This window comes from Lonchura striata, chromosome Z (assembly GCF_046129695.1).
Source record: "Lonchura striata isolate bLonStr1 chromosome Z, bLonStr1.mat, whole genome shotgun sequence".
Lineage (NCBI taxonomy): Eukaryota > Metazoa > Chordata > Aves > Passeriformes > Estrildidae > Lonchura > Lonchura striata.
The window spans coordinates 35,338,952-35,359,714 of NC_134642.1; the positions used below are offsets into that span (position 1 = coordinate 35,338,952).

Genomic DNA, 20,763 nt, shown 5'->3' on the forward strand with positions numbered 1-20,763 from the left:
AAAAATCCTTTTCTTTATGAGCTAAAATTGTCCTTCACCTGAAATTACTTGCTTCTTTCCCAGTTCTTTCCCTTGGTATATTGATAGTTACATTATTGCCTCTTTGCTTTGACTTTGATTTTAGAAAGCTGCTTCAGTCACCTCTCAGGTCAGAGACTGATAAAATCAACAGTCAATTCTAATAGGAATGGAGATTCACTTGGTGCTTTGTGCTTCATTTGCCTAGTAATCTTGCTGCTGACTTGCCCTAAAAGGAGAATTTCCAGTTCAATGCAAATATTTTTTTTACTCCTTTTTTGTTTGCTTTGTTTTGATTTGGACTAAAACCTGAACATTTTGAAATTTCCTGTGAACTGAACTTCTAAGAACGTAATTCAGTAATTCAAAAGCTGCCCACTTGAAGATCAGTTATCACCTTAGGTCTGCTACCAAAGTCCTAGGCCTGTAACTTTGGTTCAAGCAGTGAAATACAGATACTTGGCTGCTATATATTAGATCTGGCTGCTCTGGACTCACAAAATCTGAAATCCACATTAGTCCTGGCATGGTCCTCTTGCTGAACCTAGTGTGAGCAAAGTGCTCAGTTTCTGGGAAGCTCCCAGCAATCAAGCTGGAGTACTTGGGTTCTGCTGAGGTTTGTCAGAGACTAAAAGGTCCAGGTCGTATGTTTTAGTGGGTGATATACACTGTTCTGTGAATTTTCTTTTTTGTGTCATTAATACTGCCTTATCTCTGTACAAAGTCCCATGTCTGATCCATCCTTCTGCCCGTTGTCCCTTCTTTAGAACAAGCCACTGTCACTAGGGTGCTGGTGGAGCTGGTGATTGCTGCCGAAAAGAGGCCTCTGCTATAGGGAAAGATGGGAAACCTGGCCATGCTGAGGAGTAGGATAGGAGTAGGAGCAGTGCCAGGAGGAGTACATGTACCTATCTACCTTCATCCCCTATGCATTGCTGAAAAGCTGCATCCAGTCATCCCTTGTACTCCTCTTCTACCAAATCCCATCTTTTCTCTTTAGTGAAAGTAATTTCAATGTAGCAAAAAGAATAAAACAGGACCTGGCAATGAGATTTCTCACTGGGCCCTGTATCATCCCCATCACATAACACACTCTTTGGCATAATTTTGACCTGAGTCAGCAAGTCCTGAATAACGCCAGGGGAATAGCACTGGCTGGGAACTGTTTCCAGTAGAAAGTACAGAGATGACTAAACCACTGGAGCTGGCTCCTTGCTCTTAGACTGTCCCAGCACTGTCCCAACAGTGTCTGAATCCCTGGGTAGCCAACATGGTACGTCAGGGGTTTGCAGCACATTCGTGCAGTTTTATGCTATGAAAACACTGGTCTGGCAGACTGAAACCTGAGCTTTCACACAATTTTAGCTACAGAAATAATAATTATACTATACTAGTGCTGGATGGGGGCCCAGAGGAAACCATGGCCAAAAGCTATTGCCCATCAGTGACTGCTTCTGTTTCACTTAGTAGTACAGATGTAGACATGATCATCTGCCTACTTGAGCCTGTCTCTAATTAATTCCATAACTTAAAACCTAATAGCATGAAAACAAAGTTTTTTTGTCATACCCTATCCAAACATCTACCAGTTTTCTGTCTGTGTAACACAACCAAAAACTCTCTTTGAGTCAATGCACTTAGCTTTTAAATAGTGCTTTGTGTAAACTCTTGGGAGTTTTCCTCCCAGCTAGTGATCTACAATCTCCCCTTGCCTCATCCAGACACATCTGTTGGAGGTCGCAGTTCAGGAATACAGACTTGGAATAAAAATGACTAGAGCAGCAATGCTCATTGTATCAATTGTTCCTTTCAGATGCTACTTCATACATCAAGACTATGGAGTATCTTCTAGGTAAGAGAAAAACATTAATATTTGTGTATATTAACATTCTTTCCAACTCTTTGCCAGCCTTTTCAGATCCCACCTCTTTTCTTCCCTGCTTTCAGCTGCACAGCTCTGCTTCAGTTCAGGTTAATGTTTTCAGAGTCTGAGGGTCCTTATAGTCATTCCCAGAACACTTTTGTAACTGAACTATAAGTTTCAAATATTTTCTGGAGGAAGACCATGTTATCTCATAACTGGTGCTGTTACTTGCCTCTGCATCCATGATTGCAGTACCCTGGACTCACAGGCTTTTCTGTTACATGAAATCAGTTAATTCCTTCCCCCAAGTGAGGGAAACTATCTTTGCTTCCTCACTCTTAGGATTGATTTATTTATTTATTGTCTTGAAAGTTTTTTGTATATACCTGATAGAAATATCCATCTGAATAAGTATGCTAGAGGAAAGGAGACAGGGAAGGTATTTATTACAAATAAAAGTTTAATGTTATTCTAAATTGACTTGTTCTTTTACATCATTAAAATAAAATCTGTACATCCTTAATGCTAGAAGATAGTTACTGTTCTGAACTCTGAGGTTTAAAATATTGGTTGTTCCTTATCTGCCGAGTTCAAATAAGGGCCAGGCCCTTCACGTACTCACAAGGGCTTTGCTATCCACAGCAGCTGCAGCAACAAATGCAGCACCTGAATCCAGGCAGAACAGCCACTACACAGAGGTATTACACTGAGCACTGAGACATTTACTTAATGAGATAAATAATTAGATGGGTCCTTGCTTGCCAACATTTGGGCTCCCTTTCCACACCTTAAGGGTTCTGGTCTGAGAAAACCAACTCCAAGAATGTTTTTGGTGTCTGATAATCAAAGCAGGGCTGAGAGCTGTTGTGAGCTCTGAACTTACATGGCTTTGGGACTAGAGGGAAAACAAACAAAACTTTTGTGACAGTCTCATTTGCATAATATCTATCAAGTCTTCAAGTAAATTTTAAAATTAATTTTTCAAACAAAATAACTAAATTTACAAATATACACAATATTTTATATAGCAGTCTAATCCCCATTTGTGGTATATAGGGTGGTAGTCATCACACTTTTTTTCCCAGCAAAATGAAGACTGTGATTTTTACCATGATAATTGTTACAAAAGTAAAATTTCAGTCCAATTAGAAAATATGTCATTAAACTAGACAAAAAAGCAACATTGGTGTTAAACTCTACTTTCATTAATACCAGAATGAGATAATAAATGCTATTAGTTAGTTTTACTGCTTATTTCCTTTTGCCATTTTATTCCTAGACCTTGTGATTTTGTTAAAATAGGAATAATAAGCATCTGTAGTGTCCTGGGTCACAGACTGAAATGACCTCTTTCAAAGCATTTCAAGCCAATAAAACTGGAAAAACAGGTCTAAAACAACATCCAGTGCTAACAGAATAAGCCTGAAGTGTACTTGCTAATGTTTTACCTAATTACACTTGATTACAACAGATGAGAATGACTTGGTTTTTACTGATAGCAGTGGAGTAGTTGCACTGAATTTCTTAGCCCTTTTTCCTGCTGTAATGGCCTGGATATCTTCTGTTGTCTCAAAATGGAGAAAAGGATCAGTTTGCCCCTCAGTAGTAAGAGAGAGATCACTTTTCCTTTATATTTCTTAGACTCTTTGCAGCATTCAGTTATGTGCCACCTTATCCTGTGCTGTATCACTATACTCCAAAGTAAAAATTTGATGTGATCATTGTCTTTTTTACCATTTTTTGATATTTAAGCTCTCCTTTTTCTTCTCTATCAACCTTTTGTTCTTTCTCCCTCTGAAGGCTGCCAGCTTAGTCCATGGTTACTACCTCTCCTTGCCTTCTCTAGAGATACAATGGAAATTCCTTAGGAAATGAGATGTGGAAATTTCCTTTGCTGCTATGTCTCTCATTGCTTTTTAACTGCCTTTTAGAATATTGAGCCATTCTTCTCCCCATCCCAACAATGCCTCTTATATTTACTTATAATTAAAAAAAAATTCTTCCAAATTCCCGTAATGTAGCCTAACAACACATTTTGTAATGCTTTGATCTGTTAAGAGTAATGTTTCCATTATTTTGTGCACTCTAGCTATTTATTTATCAGTCCTGGCCATTTATAGGCAGCAGAACAGCTGACTTTAGCTGACTATTACAGCTGGGGTTTCATTCCTTTTCTAAATCAAACTGTCATCCTTGAGATAGGTGAGGCTCCCCTCTTTTTAAAAGGAAGAATCCATTAAACTTCTATTGAATGTGAAATGCAGCTTGGGAGACCAGAAACAAATTGCTGCTGTGACCATCGCAATACTCATTTTCCTCCTCACTGTTTCATAATCAACAAAATTTGCCCCTTAAGGTAGGACTCAAGCAAATCAGGGACTCAAAACTAGTTAAACAAGGCAGTTAGAACAGATATGTACCTGTAAGTGTTGGAAGCAGCAAAACTTACTAAAGATATGCCTTTACCTGTTAATCCTGCCTGCAGGAACAAGGGGGATGTTGGTCCTGTGTATCCTCTGCTGATATTCTGTGGTATTCTATAACATTCTGCTTATTTCACAATAAGTTAATGAGCCTACTGTGTTGCAACTCTACCCCAGAGCTGCTTAATTCATTGTGCTGGCAAGTGTACTGTTTGCTGGGATGATAAATATCAGCAGACCTCCCAGGTCACCAGGGTTTGTGACATGACCTGTGATTGTAGTCAGGGCAGAGTCTGGGACTAGCATGAGTTTATCCCTGACAGACTCTGTCTTGTGACCAAGGCACCTCAAGGACATTTAAATAAAGGCCTTCATCCCTTTAGGTCCCTACAGCTAGTCACTTGTTCATCCCTCTTTTTCCCTACCAGAAGCTATTCCCCATGATGATCCTATACCATCTTTTCCACTAACAGTGTGAGTACAGTTAATAGGGTGATTTCCCCTGGAAAAGAAAAAGGCCTTAGAAGGTGCATGTGCTTATGTTGGCTGTTTTACTTTGACAATTATTATATTTGGATTTGACTCTTCTAGGCTGAGTCATTCAGTTCACTCTTACTCCTTTCCTAAAGATTGAGTAGCCTGGGAAGTGAGTCCTATCACACTCATGCCCCACATCACCAGTAACGGAATTTTGCTCTGGACATCAGCATCTGAGATCTAGGAGAACAGAAGATTTCACTGTAGGATGCTCTATGCAGAGTGCCTTTGTTCTGCCAGTACAAGAGATCTTTTCATCCTCCCTGACCAGTCAAGACTAGTCAAGATTCAGGAAGTGAAGCAGAATGGATAGTGAAAATTAACATGTTAGTCCATAACACATCCTGTCCTCAGATAGAAGACAAACTAAACAAATCACAGAACCCACCAAAAAAATCCAAAGCTAGCATAAAAATGAGGCATAAATGGCTTTCTGATGGTTGTTCTGTTATAAAATACCTCATCACTAACAAAATAATAGAAAAAAGGCCTTATTTTCTGTGTGCAGAGAGGAGATATACCTTGTGATACAAAGCACTTGGGATGTGAAGGAAGTCTTAACAGATGACTTGCTTTGATTAAGTCAGCCTGTGAACTTTGAGCACTTATTTCTTAGGCAATCTTCAAAGACTGCATTCTCTCCAGATGCCTCAGAGTCAGGCCTTTACACAAAATGTACTTGTCTTTGTATTGAAGAGTTGTTTGCACTACAGTAATTCTTGGTTTCTCAGCTTACTGAAACCCTCATTACTGCATGTTCTCAGTTGTTACTACCATAAATTTTCCATTTTTTTGAGTTCTGCATGATTTCCTCGGGCTTTCAGAGCTATGCTCATCTCTGCACACAAATAGGGTCTCAGTTCTTCTCTATCTGAAGGAAATAATTACTGTGCTTACAGCTCTGATGCCCCTCAGACATCATTAATGCCTAAGGAAATTTCAGATGCATGGGCCAAGACAAACTATTCCCTATCACACAGTCACCCCGACACAGTAAGGTTTTTGACATTTTTGTTGCGAAGCCTCCGTACCGTGGTCTGTGTCCGGCACTGACACAGCTGTAGTGTCAAAGTGCAAATGCCTGACATTCTTCAGTGCACTTATCCTCATGAGGAATACATTTCTGATGCAGTGAAGTCCCTTCTCCCTGCTTGTAGATGGGAAGTGAGGTCTCCAGAGAGTGAGATTTAAAAAGTTTCATCCCCATACAGATTTGTTTATCCCTCCTGCCTGTAGAGAGACGCTTAATAACTGCAGGAGCTAGAACATCTAAACATGAGTTAGAACCTGTCCTGAATTTCTTACTGAAAGCTGCAGAGGAAGTAGTTTATAATTCAGGAACTGGCCATAAGTGATTTGTAGTCCAAAATATTACTGAAGGTGTTGGTTAATTTTCCACCTTATCATACTTGTTTCAAAAGGCAGCTGGTGTATTCTGTACTCAGAAGAAAGATTTCATTTCCCTTGCATTTACTGGTAAAAGACCAAGAAGGTACATCTGATTCCAAAAAGAAGTTAGAAAGACAATCAGTCCATCGTTTGAAAAGTTATCAAAAAGAATAATTGTGGTTTTGTTGGGTTGTTTCCTCTTACAATTGCTTGGGCTCCAGGCAGAGAATATGCACTTGGCAGTGAGAGACAGCTTCTCCTACTGCACTGTCATTATAAGTCAATGACTAACTGGAGATGCATAAATAAATAGACAGACAAGATTGGTAAAGACAAGATGACCCTAAAGAAGCAGCTGAGGACTGTAGATTAAAGTCCTCAGCACTTCTAGCACACCTTGAAAACTGGTCACTGTACATTTATAATATTTGCATTCAAACTGAACCACACTGTAACCTGAAGCTAGGCAATAAATCAACTCTGGCTACAGCAATAATTTTCAAGATTAAACCACTTAGCCACTTTGCTTCCTTTAGAGATAGATTTTAAAAGCAGAAGCAAGGCAGAGATTTCTGGGCTCCAGTATGAAGGTTTGCACAGGAACACGAACTTCATGGTGCAGTTTTGAACACTATTGAAAGGACTGGGGAAATTTGCAAGCATCAGTTTCATGACTGTGCCACATCAATATTTCCTGAGCAAAAAGAGATGGAAAACCTGATTTATTGCTGATAATAAGATCAAGATTGGGCAAACTGGGATTTTTTGGAGAGTTGTCAGAGAGTCTAGGTATTATTTATATTAAATGCTGTTCACAAAAAATACAGCAGCACAGCAACACTTCTCCTTTATGGGTGCCCATGCTAAATATGGCTTCTCAAGTGAACAGTAAAGTTAATTTAATAAGTTCCATAAATAAACCTGTAAGTTCTCAGCTGGAAGCACAGAAAGTTGTATGAGAAAGGAAGCTCTTGACTGGCTGTTGAATGGGGACTGTTGCATTAGGGATTTTGTTAGATGGCACATACATAATGCGCCTTTAAAACTGGTTAAAATAATACAGAGAATGTTTAGCTTATTTTAAGACATGAATACAAACAGTTTTTGACAGGAAAATAAAAATTATAAACAAACAAAATGAAAACAAAAACATACCCAACTCAAAATCACACTCCAGAGAAGTTAGTAGTTCTTTTCAGATAAAGCTCAGATGTCATACATATGTCAACTGCAGGGAGAAATATTAGGATGAACCTGTGAATTAAAGCTTCTATAGTTTTGTGTGCCTAGTCTTGCAAGTCAGTGAAATTTTCAGAAATCAACTACTGGATTAATACAGTAATAATCTTATAACTTGCTGATGAATGACCTTCAAAAGCTGTGTAAAAAGAGTATGGTAAGAAACTGGCTTGCAACCATTTGCTAGAGAGATTCTTTTTGAAACTGATTCTTCAAACAAATTCCAAGAGGTCCAGTTTTATGTGGGCTTTTTTTTTTTTTTTTTTTGGTTTTTTTTTGTTTTTGTTTTTTTTTTTTCCCAGAGGAAGCATGGTGGGAATATCAGCCTTTCTGTCTTGCTAGTGAAAGAAAAACAAACAAACAAATCCCTCTTATTTGTATTCTTTGGCACTAAAAGACATGGTAAGAGAAAGCCCTTATTCCTCTGCTATTCTTTTCACTGATGCCATCCTAGTCTCAACCTGTCCATGCATTCCCCTCCTGTTTCTTATTCAGAATATGCATAGTCTGGCTAGCCTACAACTTAATTATCAATTGTCACTGTTCATTTGTTTTCTTGGTGCTGTTTTCCATCCACATTTCTTCCCCTTTGACCATCATAACATCTAGGTTTCCCTTTTTTATTGTTTTATGGTTCCCATATCCCGGAACTCTCTCACATTCATGCAGCATCTTCATTCTCTGGAATCTCTATATCAGTCTTTTTCTTGGTATTCCTAGTTTCAATTTTACAGTAAGCCTGCTTCCCCACAAGAAAAACACAGCACTTCAAGAACCGAACCTTCTTTTCCCTTAGGGATAACAGGCAGTGAGCTTTTTTTATCAGTCTCCCATGCAAATCTAAATCTATGTTTCAGAACCTAGAAATCAGTGCAAAAGAAGGCAATGAAAAATCATACATGTGAGATTTGAAATGCAGTTACAAATGTCCACATTCAGTGACTTTTCTCCCCTTCTAGTGATGCTTCTGATGATAGTTCAATGGAATTCGGATGCTACAAGAGCATGTACAGACAAATCTAGTAATTTCCATAAGATTAATATGCTGTAAGGCAAATACTCCCTTACCTTAACGTGAGCTAAAACAAGTTTTATCCTGGGGAATTTTCATAGCATCTGGCAATACTGTTGAGAGGAGATGGGTAAGCAAAACCCTGTAACAATTATGTTAATAGCAGAGACTCAATCTGAAATGAAGAGATGAACAGTTGTTCTTGATGTTGTCCTTTGGGATCATCATGTGCACTCTTTAAATCAAGTTGAACGTGTTCACTATGTTTGCTATTAACAACAATATCTGATTAACAATATTACTGCCCCTATATTGTTTCCTTATTTCAGAACTTCATTTCCTCCATATATTATTGTTTCTGTTTGGTTGGATATTCAAATTTGGCATGTTTTCCTTTAACCACATCCATAGTAGAGGTTCAATGTAATGTAAATGGTGATTAAGTGAGCCAGGGAATGTCGTTTAGGTGCAATACAAAGCCATGAAGGAGTATTGCAAAAGGATTACTTAGCTCTTTCATTAGAAAGACATCTGTCTTCCTTTAGATTAATTAATCTTAATTTAGTAGGTATTATGCAGGTACTTGCGATTTTCATGGATATTTGACCAACTGGTTTCCAGCCTGAAAAATGAGATCCAAATCCCACCAGTTATAAAACCTTTATATTGATTTCAGTGGGTTTAGATAGAGCCACAAACCCACACAGCCAGGAAGGCAGTTGCAAATGCAGGGGAAAGTACTACAATGACAAATACAGCTCAGACTGGCACTACACTCTGCAGCTGCTCAGATCTTCTCTGAGAAGTGTACAATCTGTGCAGTAAGAGTTTCTAAAGGCATAAAGAAATAATTCAGCAAGCTGTTGAACTCAACTCCAGGTCTTGTCATGGAAGGTAAAGATGGACTGGAAGCTTATGGCTGGCTAGGCAGTATGAATCATAAACTGGCTGTGCTCATTAACACTTAATAGAAGCCAATACGAGTTCTGTCAGTTCCTTCTGAAAGCTTAAAAATCTGTGCTTTAAGATTCTCTCTCAGAAACCTGAGAAATAAGGCACAGAAGAATAAGAAGTAACTGTACCACTGAAAGTGATTTGGACAAACATTAATAAGAGGATAAAGAAACACAGTAAAACAATAAATTAGTCAGAGACAAAAAATTATTCTACAAAGTAAGTTATGTCAATATTGCTGACCTTCTCACATGTCCATGGCAGCTGTCCAAACATAGAATAACATCCTTATCCAAGCTAAGAAGTATCTGAAATAATCAGTCTTTGCAGTATGTGGAACTCCAGGGCATGCATTGCCGGGTAAAAGGCAGCTTTTGTTATTTGTGTTGCTACTCTTCAACTCTACCACCACTCCTGCTGCCTTCCTACCCACATCTGTCATCATTGCCAGAGAAATTTTCCAGCTGCTGTTGGTCTTCAGCCTGTGAGCTCTTTTGGGTCTTCTGGGAGACTACTTCTGCACTTCACTTGTGCAGGAAATATGACTTTACCTTTCAAAAATGGACAATATTGGCTATGATTTTTACTTGTCTCAAGATCTTCCACCTTCCTATTTCTGGCTGCAGCCAGAATCAGAGCAACATTTGCCTGTAGGAATATTTGTCAAATATTTCATTTCTGGAAGTTTCCAGACATGGCTTGCAGTCCTTCAATCACTTCAACTTTGTAATTTGTTGTGGTTTGTTTTGTTTTGTTTTGTTTTGTTTTGTTTTGTTTTTTTTTTTCTTTTTCTTTAATAGAAGTATTCTAAGTTATTGCACATCTTGCATGTAAATGAGGTCTGGTTCAGCTGTTCATTTTCCCTCTTTCTCAACAGGTGCCAAGTGAGGACTCTTCTTTCAGACAAGTCCCTGCCCACCCTGAGTGCTTTGGTAGCTATAAAGTATATATACTTCCATTTACTATGAACTGAAGAACATCTCCAGTGAGGAGAACAGTGAACTGAAATTTCCTTTCAACATTGCATTTATTTTCTAGTAAATTTTAGATAAGTATTTCTGAAGTAATTTTCTGAGTAATAGAATACAAGGTAATAGTGTGATTTGAACCTCATTCTGCTAAACACATACACTATCTACTTTCAATTACTTTGATTGCTTGATACCCAACACATAAATTCAGGAGTCTAAATTCTCTATAGCAGCCTGTGGAGGAATCTAGGCACTTTTGGATGGTTATTCTTAGTACATAAATTAGATAAATAAATTCAGAGTATGTGGCCACAACTTCTAAAATCTACAGATCAAAAAGAAAGGTCTCCATGACTGTGTGAGGGATGTATAGCTCAGAGAGAATGTGGTTCAAAGCAACACAAGTGTCTCCACCAGGTCAAAAATACTCTTTATTAGCTCTAGTTTAACAACAAGTTTGGACGTCATCTGCCTTGCACAGAGAAACTACCATTCAAGTCTGTGCTCTCTTTGGTGTTTTGGATGGACTTTTTGCCTTTAGCATAACACAGCACAGTGCAAATGCAAAGCCTAGCATGTGCCTTGGTGCTGCATTCAAGACAGCACTTTCTCCTAGAAGCCAGAAACTGCTGAGACTTGGGTACAATAAATAGGAGTATAGACTGTGTCTTCCCAGGAAAAAACATAGTAGATAATGTTTTCTTTAGGGGCCAGCCCTGAAGAAATCAGCATTGCTCTCGCAGCCTCTGGCTTGTTGCTGCGCTCAGCACTGTGCTAGAGCCCAGCCAGGTCCAGGTGTTCACATGGGTTTGCACTGAACCCAACAAGCTTCTGGGACTCAGAGATCTGTGGAGTGGGGGGTATTTGTACTGCCCAGCAGCCCTGGTCTTCACAGTGAGACCAGGAGACACCTGACCTGGATGGGCTTGCTGGGAAACCAGATTGCATCTGCCAGAATGGTTTTTTCTGTGTGTTTTGCTGCAGAACAGTGGCAACACTGGTCCCTGAGGTAAAGTGGTGTGAGAAACAGTAGAACTGTGTTTGTGCCAAACCTTAACAGTCTTTCCATAACTTGCATAAATAATCTGGAATCCAGATAATTGATATTTGACTGTTGTAAGAAATACAGATTCTAGAAGTTTTCAGGATATTAGACAAAAAACAAACCATGAGGGTAGACAAAATATTAATTTTAAAAAATTACTTTTGTAAAAACAAAAGCAAAAACCAGGAAAAAAACTCTTTAAAGTACCATTATCGAAGGTAAAATATTAAAAGGATTAATTAATGAATCTTCAAATAAAAGAGGATATGAAACAAAGTTCTGACAGACCAGTTTGTGTAAAAACATTTTCTTTCTAATTAAGCATTTATAATCTTTTACAAACAAGTGGATTTTTTATGGAAGTGAAAAGTGCCACTACCTAGATGCTGCCATGATTCCTCCAAGGAAAATGAAAATATTTTTATTCTTCACATTAGTTTAACACAGAAAAAAAACTTAAATAAAGTATGTTTTTGACCTCTGCTTGTATAATTAGTATATAGACACTAATCACAGTAGCTTCTTTAAGTTTTCTGAATGTGTTTTGGTGTTATACATTAGTAGATTGACATAATGACATTTGTAGGGTACGTAAGTAAACAATTCAACTTGAGTGGCACACCCTGTCCCTTGGAAGGAATTGCAGTACTATTTTCCCATGAAACTTGTGTGTATATAAAGGAAAGAACTGCATGCATTATTTCAAGGGATGAGGTTAACAATAGGAATTTAAACAGATAGCTATAAACTTAGTAAAGTGAGGATTAGTACAGACTGTGGTGCATATTGATTCCAGACTGCAGATTTGTGGATTTTCATTTTATACTAGGTAAACAACCACACTGGACCACTAATGATATGCTACCTCCTTTCTGGGTCCCCAGCCCAAGACAGCCACAGTCTGCATTTCATAGATGCTGACAAGTCAGTGCAGCTGAAGCCAGCAGATGCCATGAGTGACTGGTGGCCATCAGACAAGTTCCAGGCATCTCCAATGAAGAATACAGGTAATGAAAAGTTTAGAGGCTGCTTTTGTAAATGTGGGAGTTAAACTTATGGAGTGTAAACTTACGGAGCTTACAAAATATCATATCTGGGAGATGAGATGGCTAATTCATTTGTGTTTGTAGGGTGCTCTGATCTAAGGTAACAAGCACAGAAGAAAATAACTGTTTTAAGTGTTGACATAAGGTATAGCTTACATACAATAAGCAAGGTAAAGTCACACTATGACTCAGAGCAACCAAAACATACATTATATGACATTGTGTTACCTATTCAGCGCTTTGCATTTGCAACACAGAAGTACCTTCTCTAGGGGACAAAGGATGAGGTCCAAGTGTCTTCCTCTGAGCATCTAAGTGACTTTTTCAGCTGAATAATAGTACTCGTATTTTGCCAAACCACATTCTGTATCACTATAACACACTGGATGACATAAAGGCTAAACAGACTTAATTTTGCCATTTCTACTGTTACTTAACTTTCACCATTCAGTGTAAGTAGCCAGTATTACATAGACAACAGAGCTACACCCTTACATCTCTTATCTAAAATGCTGCACAGTTAACACTAGCTGCCTAATTAATGTACCTTTACATCATATAGTAATTTCAATTAATTTTAATTATATTACTATATAATCAATAAACAGCATGTAATATATATAATATGCAATATTAACATATTGAACATTTAATATTATTTTAGTTTTTGTAGAAACATATTGATATAATTTATAGGTCTAACTCAATGCAAAACATTATTTTGTATGTTGCTGTTTCCTCAAAAACCACTTTCCCACTGGAATACACACTTCACAGCACTGGAGACATGTATGTTCAATTAATTTTACTGTTCTGCTTATACCAATGATTATTTGAGGGTGTTAAAGGGATCTTAATTTAAAGGCAGAAAAAGCATCCGGAGAACTATTAGAGATAATAGCTAAAAGGACTTGTGACCAAATGACTTGTCCTCTGAGCTTCAAAAGTTGCACAGAATTGGAGGCAACCACCTAGAGAAAAGTAATAGTGTTACAGAGACCAAAGAATACATAGTCCAAGTCTATCAGACTATCCCTAGTCTATTCAAATGTAAAGGTGATGTACTAAAATCAGTTCATCATGTCTACATGGCTGTACTGCTTCAGTGGGTGTATATTGCACTGAGGTGGGGGACAAAGTAGGTTTTTATTCTGTGCAACTAGATCCTAAAATGGAGGGTTATTTACCACTGACAGGTTCTTTAGAAAATGTTCCCCATACAGACATTCATAGCGTGGGCAAGCTTATTTAGAGCTATTTGACCTAGAATAATGTTAGCCTTCCCAGGACTCAGAGGCTGCCTGTCCAGGCCTTTCTTTGCTCTCTCTAACCTCCTCTTTGAACACAATCCTCTTTGAATCACCTTCTCATGCAAGAGTCAACTGACAAGGCTTTGAAAATAAAGTCTATTCAAATTAATAGTTCTTAACATTTCTTATATATATGTCAGTTTCATACTATGAACAAGTACTGCCCATTTATACCTAAACCTCAGATATTGCCCAAATTTTGCAATCCTTTTGATGAAGCCAAATTCTGGTCTTGTAATATCCAGATGAGCTTGTATGAATATTCAGTAACAATGCACCTATAACCACACAAAATATTAGTCCCTGGTGAAACCAGAAGAGGGACTTTTAAAATAGCTAATTTTTTTTTTAAGTACTTCAGTCTCAAAGACTATATTTAAACTTTTTCCCAATTTTCCAAGGTTCAGAAGAAAAGTTAGTGTATGTATGCCATTTATACTGCTTTTATAATTATTAAAGCAACATTATTGATCATATTGTATAAAAAAAAGAAATATTCATTGGTTTTTTATTTTTCATTAGCATGTGTTACAGAAAGGACTTGTATTTCTTTTCCAGAAATCATTTTGAGACAACTTCAGAATCAACATACTGGCGTATAAGTGGCACTAAACTGCACCCTTGAGATGACTGGGATTTTTGACATATGAACACATTCTTTCTTGCAAGAGTTTGCTTGAGTGGTAGTTGTATTGATGTAATAAAAGAAATGCAAGACCAACCAAGGCATGAGTATTTATTCACAATTACTCTCTATTCAATTGCAGCCATAATTATTGTCATAACAATTCTCAAGGCACTGGAACAATTGCAGCACAAATTAAAAGAGGAATCCAAAAGGGTTCCTGCAGCTCACAGAGATGATTGCCATATTCTGTTATTTAAACTTGCATTTATCAATCCCTTGAATGTTACACCTACTACATGGCAAAACATTCAAATTCTGACAAATTAATATTTTTACACAGTGTTTGAAAAAGGACCTTTTCAGGCTGATAGTAGGACAAAAGATTTTATGTACTGCTAATCAAGTGTATCACTAGGATTTTATGAATAAATTAGAATGCACATTTTGTCATCTCACTTTCTATCATTTTGAGAGTACTGCAGAAAAGTCTTCTTGTCTAGGAGCTCAAATGACCACAAGCAATAAACCAAGCCATAGCAAAGCAGATTAGGGCTCCTATTACTGTCTTGTCTGCATAACCTACACTGTGCATAGCGTGGCGTAAGAAATGCTACAGACATCAGCAAAGTATTTTTTCACACTTAAGTATATAAGCCAAGATGATTTGCATACAATGTTTAAAGACAGAATTTTTTGTAAGGTGTGACGTGGTGACTTGGTGACTCTTTTGGAGATATGTGTGTTTTCATTCTCTTGCCTTGTGTGCCGTGCTCAGTGCTGTGCAATGCATGTCAGGGCCTGACTCTGCGCAGGAGGAGCAGGGGAGCTGAGCTGCCCAATGGACAATTACTGCTGCCAGAGAGAGTAAGCCAAAGGTATGGCTTTCTTCCTGGCTGGAAATTTCTCAGTAGAGAAAATTTAAAAGTCAAACTGTGGTTAGCACCATGATAGTACTCACTAGAAACAAATGCTAGCAATAAGTCAAAATACAGCCTAGGGCTTAGGTTCCTGCCTAAGCAGGAATGCCTAAGGCATTCATACCAGCAGACTCCCCCACTTCATAGGCTCTCTTCTGGCTGTCAGTGAAGAAATGAAGATGCCTTGTTTGGGTGAAAGAGTTCTGCCTCCAAGGAGGCAGAGGCTTCATGAAGCATTAAGCAGAACAATCCATCACTGCTATAAAACCCTAACATAGATTATGTTTTTTGAGTACTTAAGGTATTGTCTGGACATGTTTTGGAGCTGTCTTATACTCTTACACAACACAAAGGTCTTCAGATTATATGCTTGATATTTCCAAAAAAAATTTAAAATTAATGCTTCTGTTTCTATAATGGGCATGTTCATATTTTTATGTGTTAGAATAAGTTCAAGGAAACTTTGGACGTTATTTTAAGTGGCATGATTTTCTTTTACTCTATATATTGCTTGAAATAGTCATGTTATTTTGTGCATGGATTGGATACAAAGAAGAGACATTTTTGATCCTGTTATATATTTTTTTGTGTGTGTGAGCCTTCTCAGCTCTGCAGCCACACTGGAACCAATTACTCCAAGTGTCTGAATTTAAATGATTAAATTTTGCATATTCATAGTCTTAGGAAGAAGTGGAGGTCATCAGGAGGATGATAAATGTTGCTTATTATGAGAACAGGTAACATTTAATCTAATGACAGCACAAATACAAATGAACTAAACCATAGCTCTGAGTGAAAGCTTCAGTTGCAGCTGGAGACACTTTTGAATTAGATAAAGTAAGCAAGAAAATCCATGTTTTGAAGATTAGTCACGGGTTAGTATAACATTATTTCCTGAATATTCAGGCAAAATTTAAAATATTATTTCCCCTAGAATTAGAAAATTGTAAAATATTTAATTTAGGGTGACTAATACATGTTATTTTTATGTAAAACTAACTAAAAAGGCACTTTGTTTAGCCCAAAAATGAACCTAAAAAATGAAATTTTCAATTAAACCCCTTTAATTGGTGCTTTCTTTGTGATATCCTGCCACAGTTGCATTGCTTTCCTTATCATTGCCAGTAGATAGAAATGTTCTTGTCCAGAAATGACATGGGCATCTATTGTTCTCTTCAGTCTGTTCCATTATTTTCTCTGATTCTCCTATTACATTGTTTCTGGATTATGTCTTAGCTCCTGATTCATCGCAAATAGAGTCAGAGACTTTGAGATTCTTGGGGTCCACATCATCAGGGTCTTTTCTCAGTCATTTTATTCTTAGCAATGGAATAAATGGATTGTTTATATTAGCAAAAGATAGAACTTCATTGGCACCAATAGCTACATAGTGATGAAAAAATCAAGAGCATTAATTTGTTCTGGCATTGTATAGAGAGAGAGAGAGAGAGATAGAGATAGAACAAAATGGCATCAGATGCTTAAATACCACAGATAAGATTTAGGCAGAAAAATGGCTTAATAATCAGTCACTATTTTTTCCTCCCAGAAAGCTGACATATAATGTTTCTCTACTATCTCTATTAACTTCCTATTCCAAAATGGAAGCAAATGTTCAATTTTAGTTTAGACTGAAAAGTTTGGTTTTTGCTAAATTTTCTGCTCCCATTTGTCTCCTCTCATTTCGTTGCATACATTCATTTTTAAATTATATATAAATTTTAATATTTAACAAGTAAAATAGGATTAAACAGCTTAACAAAGCACTTAAGAGAAGTCTAAACATTGTGAGTTTTTCTTTTGATGGGTACTCCTGTTTCAGAACTAATGACTTCTAAGAGCAAAATTAGCAGAGGATTGATTAAAAAAAATATTTAATATAGCAAATAGGAAACTCCTGATTTTTAACGTAGTTGCTTGTGTGACTTTGCATCAATCATTGCTCACTGTGGACCCCCTTCCTCTGCTTATTACACAAGATTTGTAGGGCAGGGACTGCTTTCTACCCCATGATTTTATGTCTGAAATGCTTCTGTCTGCATCAATGCCACATTGGATGCAGGTGGTTACTAATGATTGACCTTACAGTTTGGGGTGTCTGAGTTTTCTGAGCCCAAGCACCCCAAATCAGTCAGAACCAAGGACTTACTGGATATCAGGTTTTCTAACTTGCTAAGATAACTGAAGAAGCCCATACTAGGACATCCAAGGCATTAGCCATTTTAGTTATGAAATAAAATAATGTTGCCACTTAGTGAAAAATGCCATAAACTTGCTGAACACTACAAGTTTATTTCTAATAGTCTTGCATTCTGTTGGCTTGTAGTTAAAATAAACTGGGATTTACAATTTTGATGCAAATTATTTTGCTCTGGAAAAAGTAATTTATTATTAATGTTATGAGGCAATAACCAAACTATCATAAGTGTTTAAGTTCTTATTCTAGCCACTAAATACCTGATTATTGATTCACAAAGTAACCTGAATATCATAATCTTATACAACTACCTTTTTCAAGTAGCTAGTAAGCTCTGGGAAAATATTCAGTATCCCTTCCAAACCTCAGCTAAATAAAGTATGTGGTAATTTAAGGATTCATAGCTGAATCATTCTGATTCTGGCATACTCAAAGCATATTCCTTTTGCTAAGATTTGTGACAAAAATTTCAGGCCATGTGCCTAGAGCCTTGGGAAATGCAGGGTTTTCAGGAGTTCCATTAGGAGATGTACAGATGCAGTGCTGGATCTGCAGAAGCTGCAGATTTGTTTTTACCAGTTTAGCCTCACTGTAGAAAAGACTATAAATAAGGTCAACATACACCACTGAGGTCAGAAATAACCGGAATAGAGCTTGTGGAGTTTTCAAAGGATTTTGTATTACAAAACCATGACAGTGTTCCTCCATAATTTTTAGTATACTTGTGTAATGTGCAAAATCTCCCAAGGAGTTAACTTTTGTTTTTAAGAAAAATGTCTTACAAAAATAATTAATAATTTATTGGGAGAAACCATAAATAGAGTTACAATTAAAGCTCTGGTAGAATGTAGCTCTTCAGGAATGAGGAATCCCAAATATTTCAGACTTTTTGACTCTTGCAAAAATAAACAATACTGTGGTAAAGTGAACTTAAACTACATTACACCAAAACCAGTTTCAATTTCTGCAGAGTGTCAGTTGTTTGTAACTACAGATAAATAATTTTAATGATTTAACAGTAAATAAATCAAATATAGGTTTGAAGTATTAATTAAAATATTATTTCAATAATTTTTTTATTAGAAAAATAAAGAAATTAAAGAAATGAAATAAATTTTGAAATTGCTACAAATCAAATATATAATTTTAACATGCCTAAAACAAGCTTCTTTTTTTTTTTTTTTTTGTTAATGAATTGATGTATGCCTATGAGCTGATTCTCATTTCTTGAAAAGAAGAAAACTGCCCCAGGATCTTTTATAAAAAGGGCTTAGTACAGAGGAGAGAAAACAAAATTATTAAATTTGTATATACAGATTTTGAAACATTTGGTGTTGATTCAAAATTACATGATCATGCTTTCTTTTATTTTCTAAGAAATCAGAAAATCTTTCCTAATTCTACCCAAGTAAAGGCTCCATTCTCCCATTCTATATCTCAAAAACATTTCTCTTACATGGAAAGAAACACTAGCAGATTATATAAGGCAAAATCTAAGTGTGAAAGAAATCCATTGTCAAGATGGGAAACTTTAGGTCTGAAAAGACTTTATAACCACTCTTTAAATATTAAATTGAACAGACACATTGCAAGACCTTTGTGAAGTCCAGGCAATCTGGTTTTCAGTGTGCAGGGAAACTACATTTTCTGTATACTTCAGGTGAACTCTAAATACTCTATCAATGTTAAAAATGTCTGGACATGCAGCAGAGAAATCAGGGATTTTGCACAGAGCCAAGCAAATCATAGCATTCCCGAACATATCTCATGTTTCAACAGCAACCATTCCTGGAAGAACTGGATTTACTTTATGGCAAGTGTGTCACATCTATGAAGCCCATGGAACTTAGCACAGGCCATGAGATCCCCAGTTCTTGGAACTAACAATGATAGGATCTCCAGAAACTGATTTAGAGAAAAGAGTTTTAAGATTATATGATTAGCAGGTAAGTTACTAAATTTATTGCCTCAAATGCAACATCATCACACCAGCTATTTAACCACTGTTGTGTCAGTGTAAACTGGAATGCAGTTATGAGATAACGAAGAGATTGCTTGTGCTGCCTATCCAGCAGAAAAATGTTATTTCAAATGGTATATGTTCACTTAGTTTTCTTCTCAAAGTTATGCCTCACATCACATTTCTATTTTCATTTTTTGCTGCTGATCCTACAATAAACTGTTATGCGGATACATAAAACTGAAATTAATTTTCCAAAAGAAAATTTTCAGTGAAACAACAGCAAAAAAAATTGTAAAAATTAAATTTCAAATTTTGAGGTATGTCACAGAATTATCATGAGAAAAATGGAGTTTAAAGGCCTGGTGTTTCAGCTTCTTGTTTTGCTCTGAAAACTGAAAGTATGTTTTGATCTGCAGAGAACCTTTGCATCTTATAAATTTGTTAAAATTTCCTCCCCCAACCACATTTTCTCTTCTCACCGTGCTCAGTGCATTTGGGAAGGAAAGATGGTGTGAGAAGAGAGAGGTGGTCACAACCTGAGTGCCAACCCGAGCCCAGTCAGCAGCTCAGGCTGGACACGGGGTTTTGTCTGGATAAGCTGCAGAGACAGAGCCCTTCCTGTCTCACCAGGCAAGCCCTGGAGACAAGGCGGAACTTTCCTGACAGGTCCATTGCTTTAGAGATGCTGGTTTCCTGTGCTTTCTCCTGCAGCCTCCAGTGATGAGCACCTGGATTAGGTGGAGGTTTGGTCACCTGAGGCCCTGTAGAAGTCCCCATGCTCCTACCTGGACTAGGCAGCGCCGTGCCAAGCCGACGGCGTGTGTCCCGCGTGTCCGTCCCGCTCCTGCTCCGGCCTGGCGGCTGGAAGCCAGCTGTTGTTCAGGGCCTGCACAGCAACACTGCAGTGCTGCTGGGCCTAAAATAAAAGTGTTCAAAGGGGTAAAGTATGGGCTTGTGGTGTGTTTACATGAGTTCAAGGGTTCCTGGCCAAAGCTGGTTTGCACCTGCATGGCCAGAGCAGGAGTGAGAGAGATATGCCTATCTGCATCTCCTATGTCAACATGTCCCCTGCATGGCCTTGGAGCAGGGATTGCTTACACAGTGTGACACGAAGCAATTATTTCATTTAAGAGGCCCTTTCTTTGCTTGCTTCTATTTTGGTATGAAGACTTAGAAAAATAAATTATTTCTCTCACAGAATTTATGAACCTCAGCATCTCTGCAATCAGTGCTTGAATAATCTCTGAATA

General features: G+C 37.4%; 2 protein-coding genes across 4 annotated transcripts in view; one reads left to right on the plus strand and one right to left on the minus strand.

The window, feature by feature from the left end:
- GHR (growth hormone receptor) overlaps positions 1–20,514 on the minus strand; it is a 143,932-nt gene extending 123,418 nt beyond the window's left edge. The window contains exon 1 of one of the 3 annotated variants that reach the window (XM_021553893.3): positions 20,299–20,514. The gene's annotated coding sequence lies outside the window, so the exon portion shown is untranslated. Of the gene's footprint in view, positions 1–4,348; positions 4,496–20,298 lie in introns of those variants that run through there. The other 2 variants (XM_077790087.1, XM_021553892.3) reach the window with 2 other exon arrangements.
- Positions 1,774–14,522, plus strand: LOC144248190 (uncharacterized). The gene is made up of 4 exons (XM_077790090.1): positions 1,774–1,870; positions 10,314–10,368; positions 12,282–12,459; positions 14,367–14,522. Exons 1-4 carry the CDS (start codon positions 1,788–1,790, stop codon positions 14,408–14,410), a joined length of 360 nt encoding a protein of 119 aa, XP_077646216.1. The 5' UTR covers positions 1,774–1,787; the 3' UTR covers positions 14,411–14,522.
- Positions 20,515–20,763: the final 249 nt, after the last annotated feature.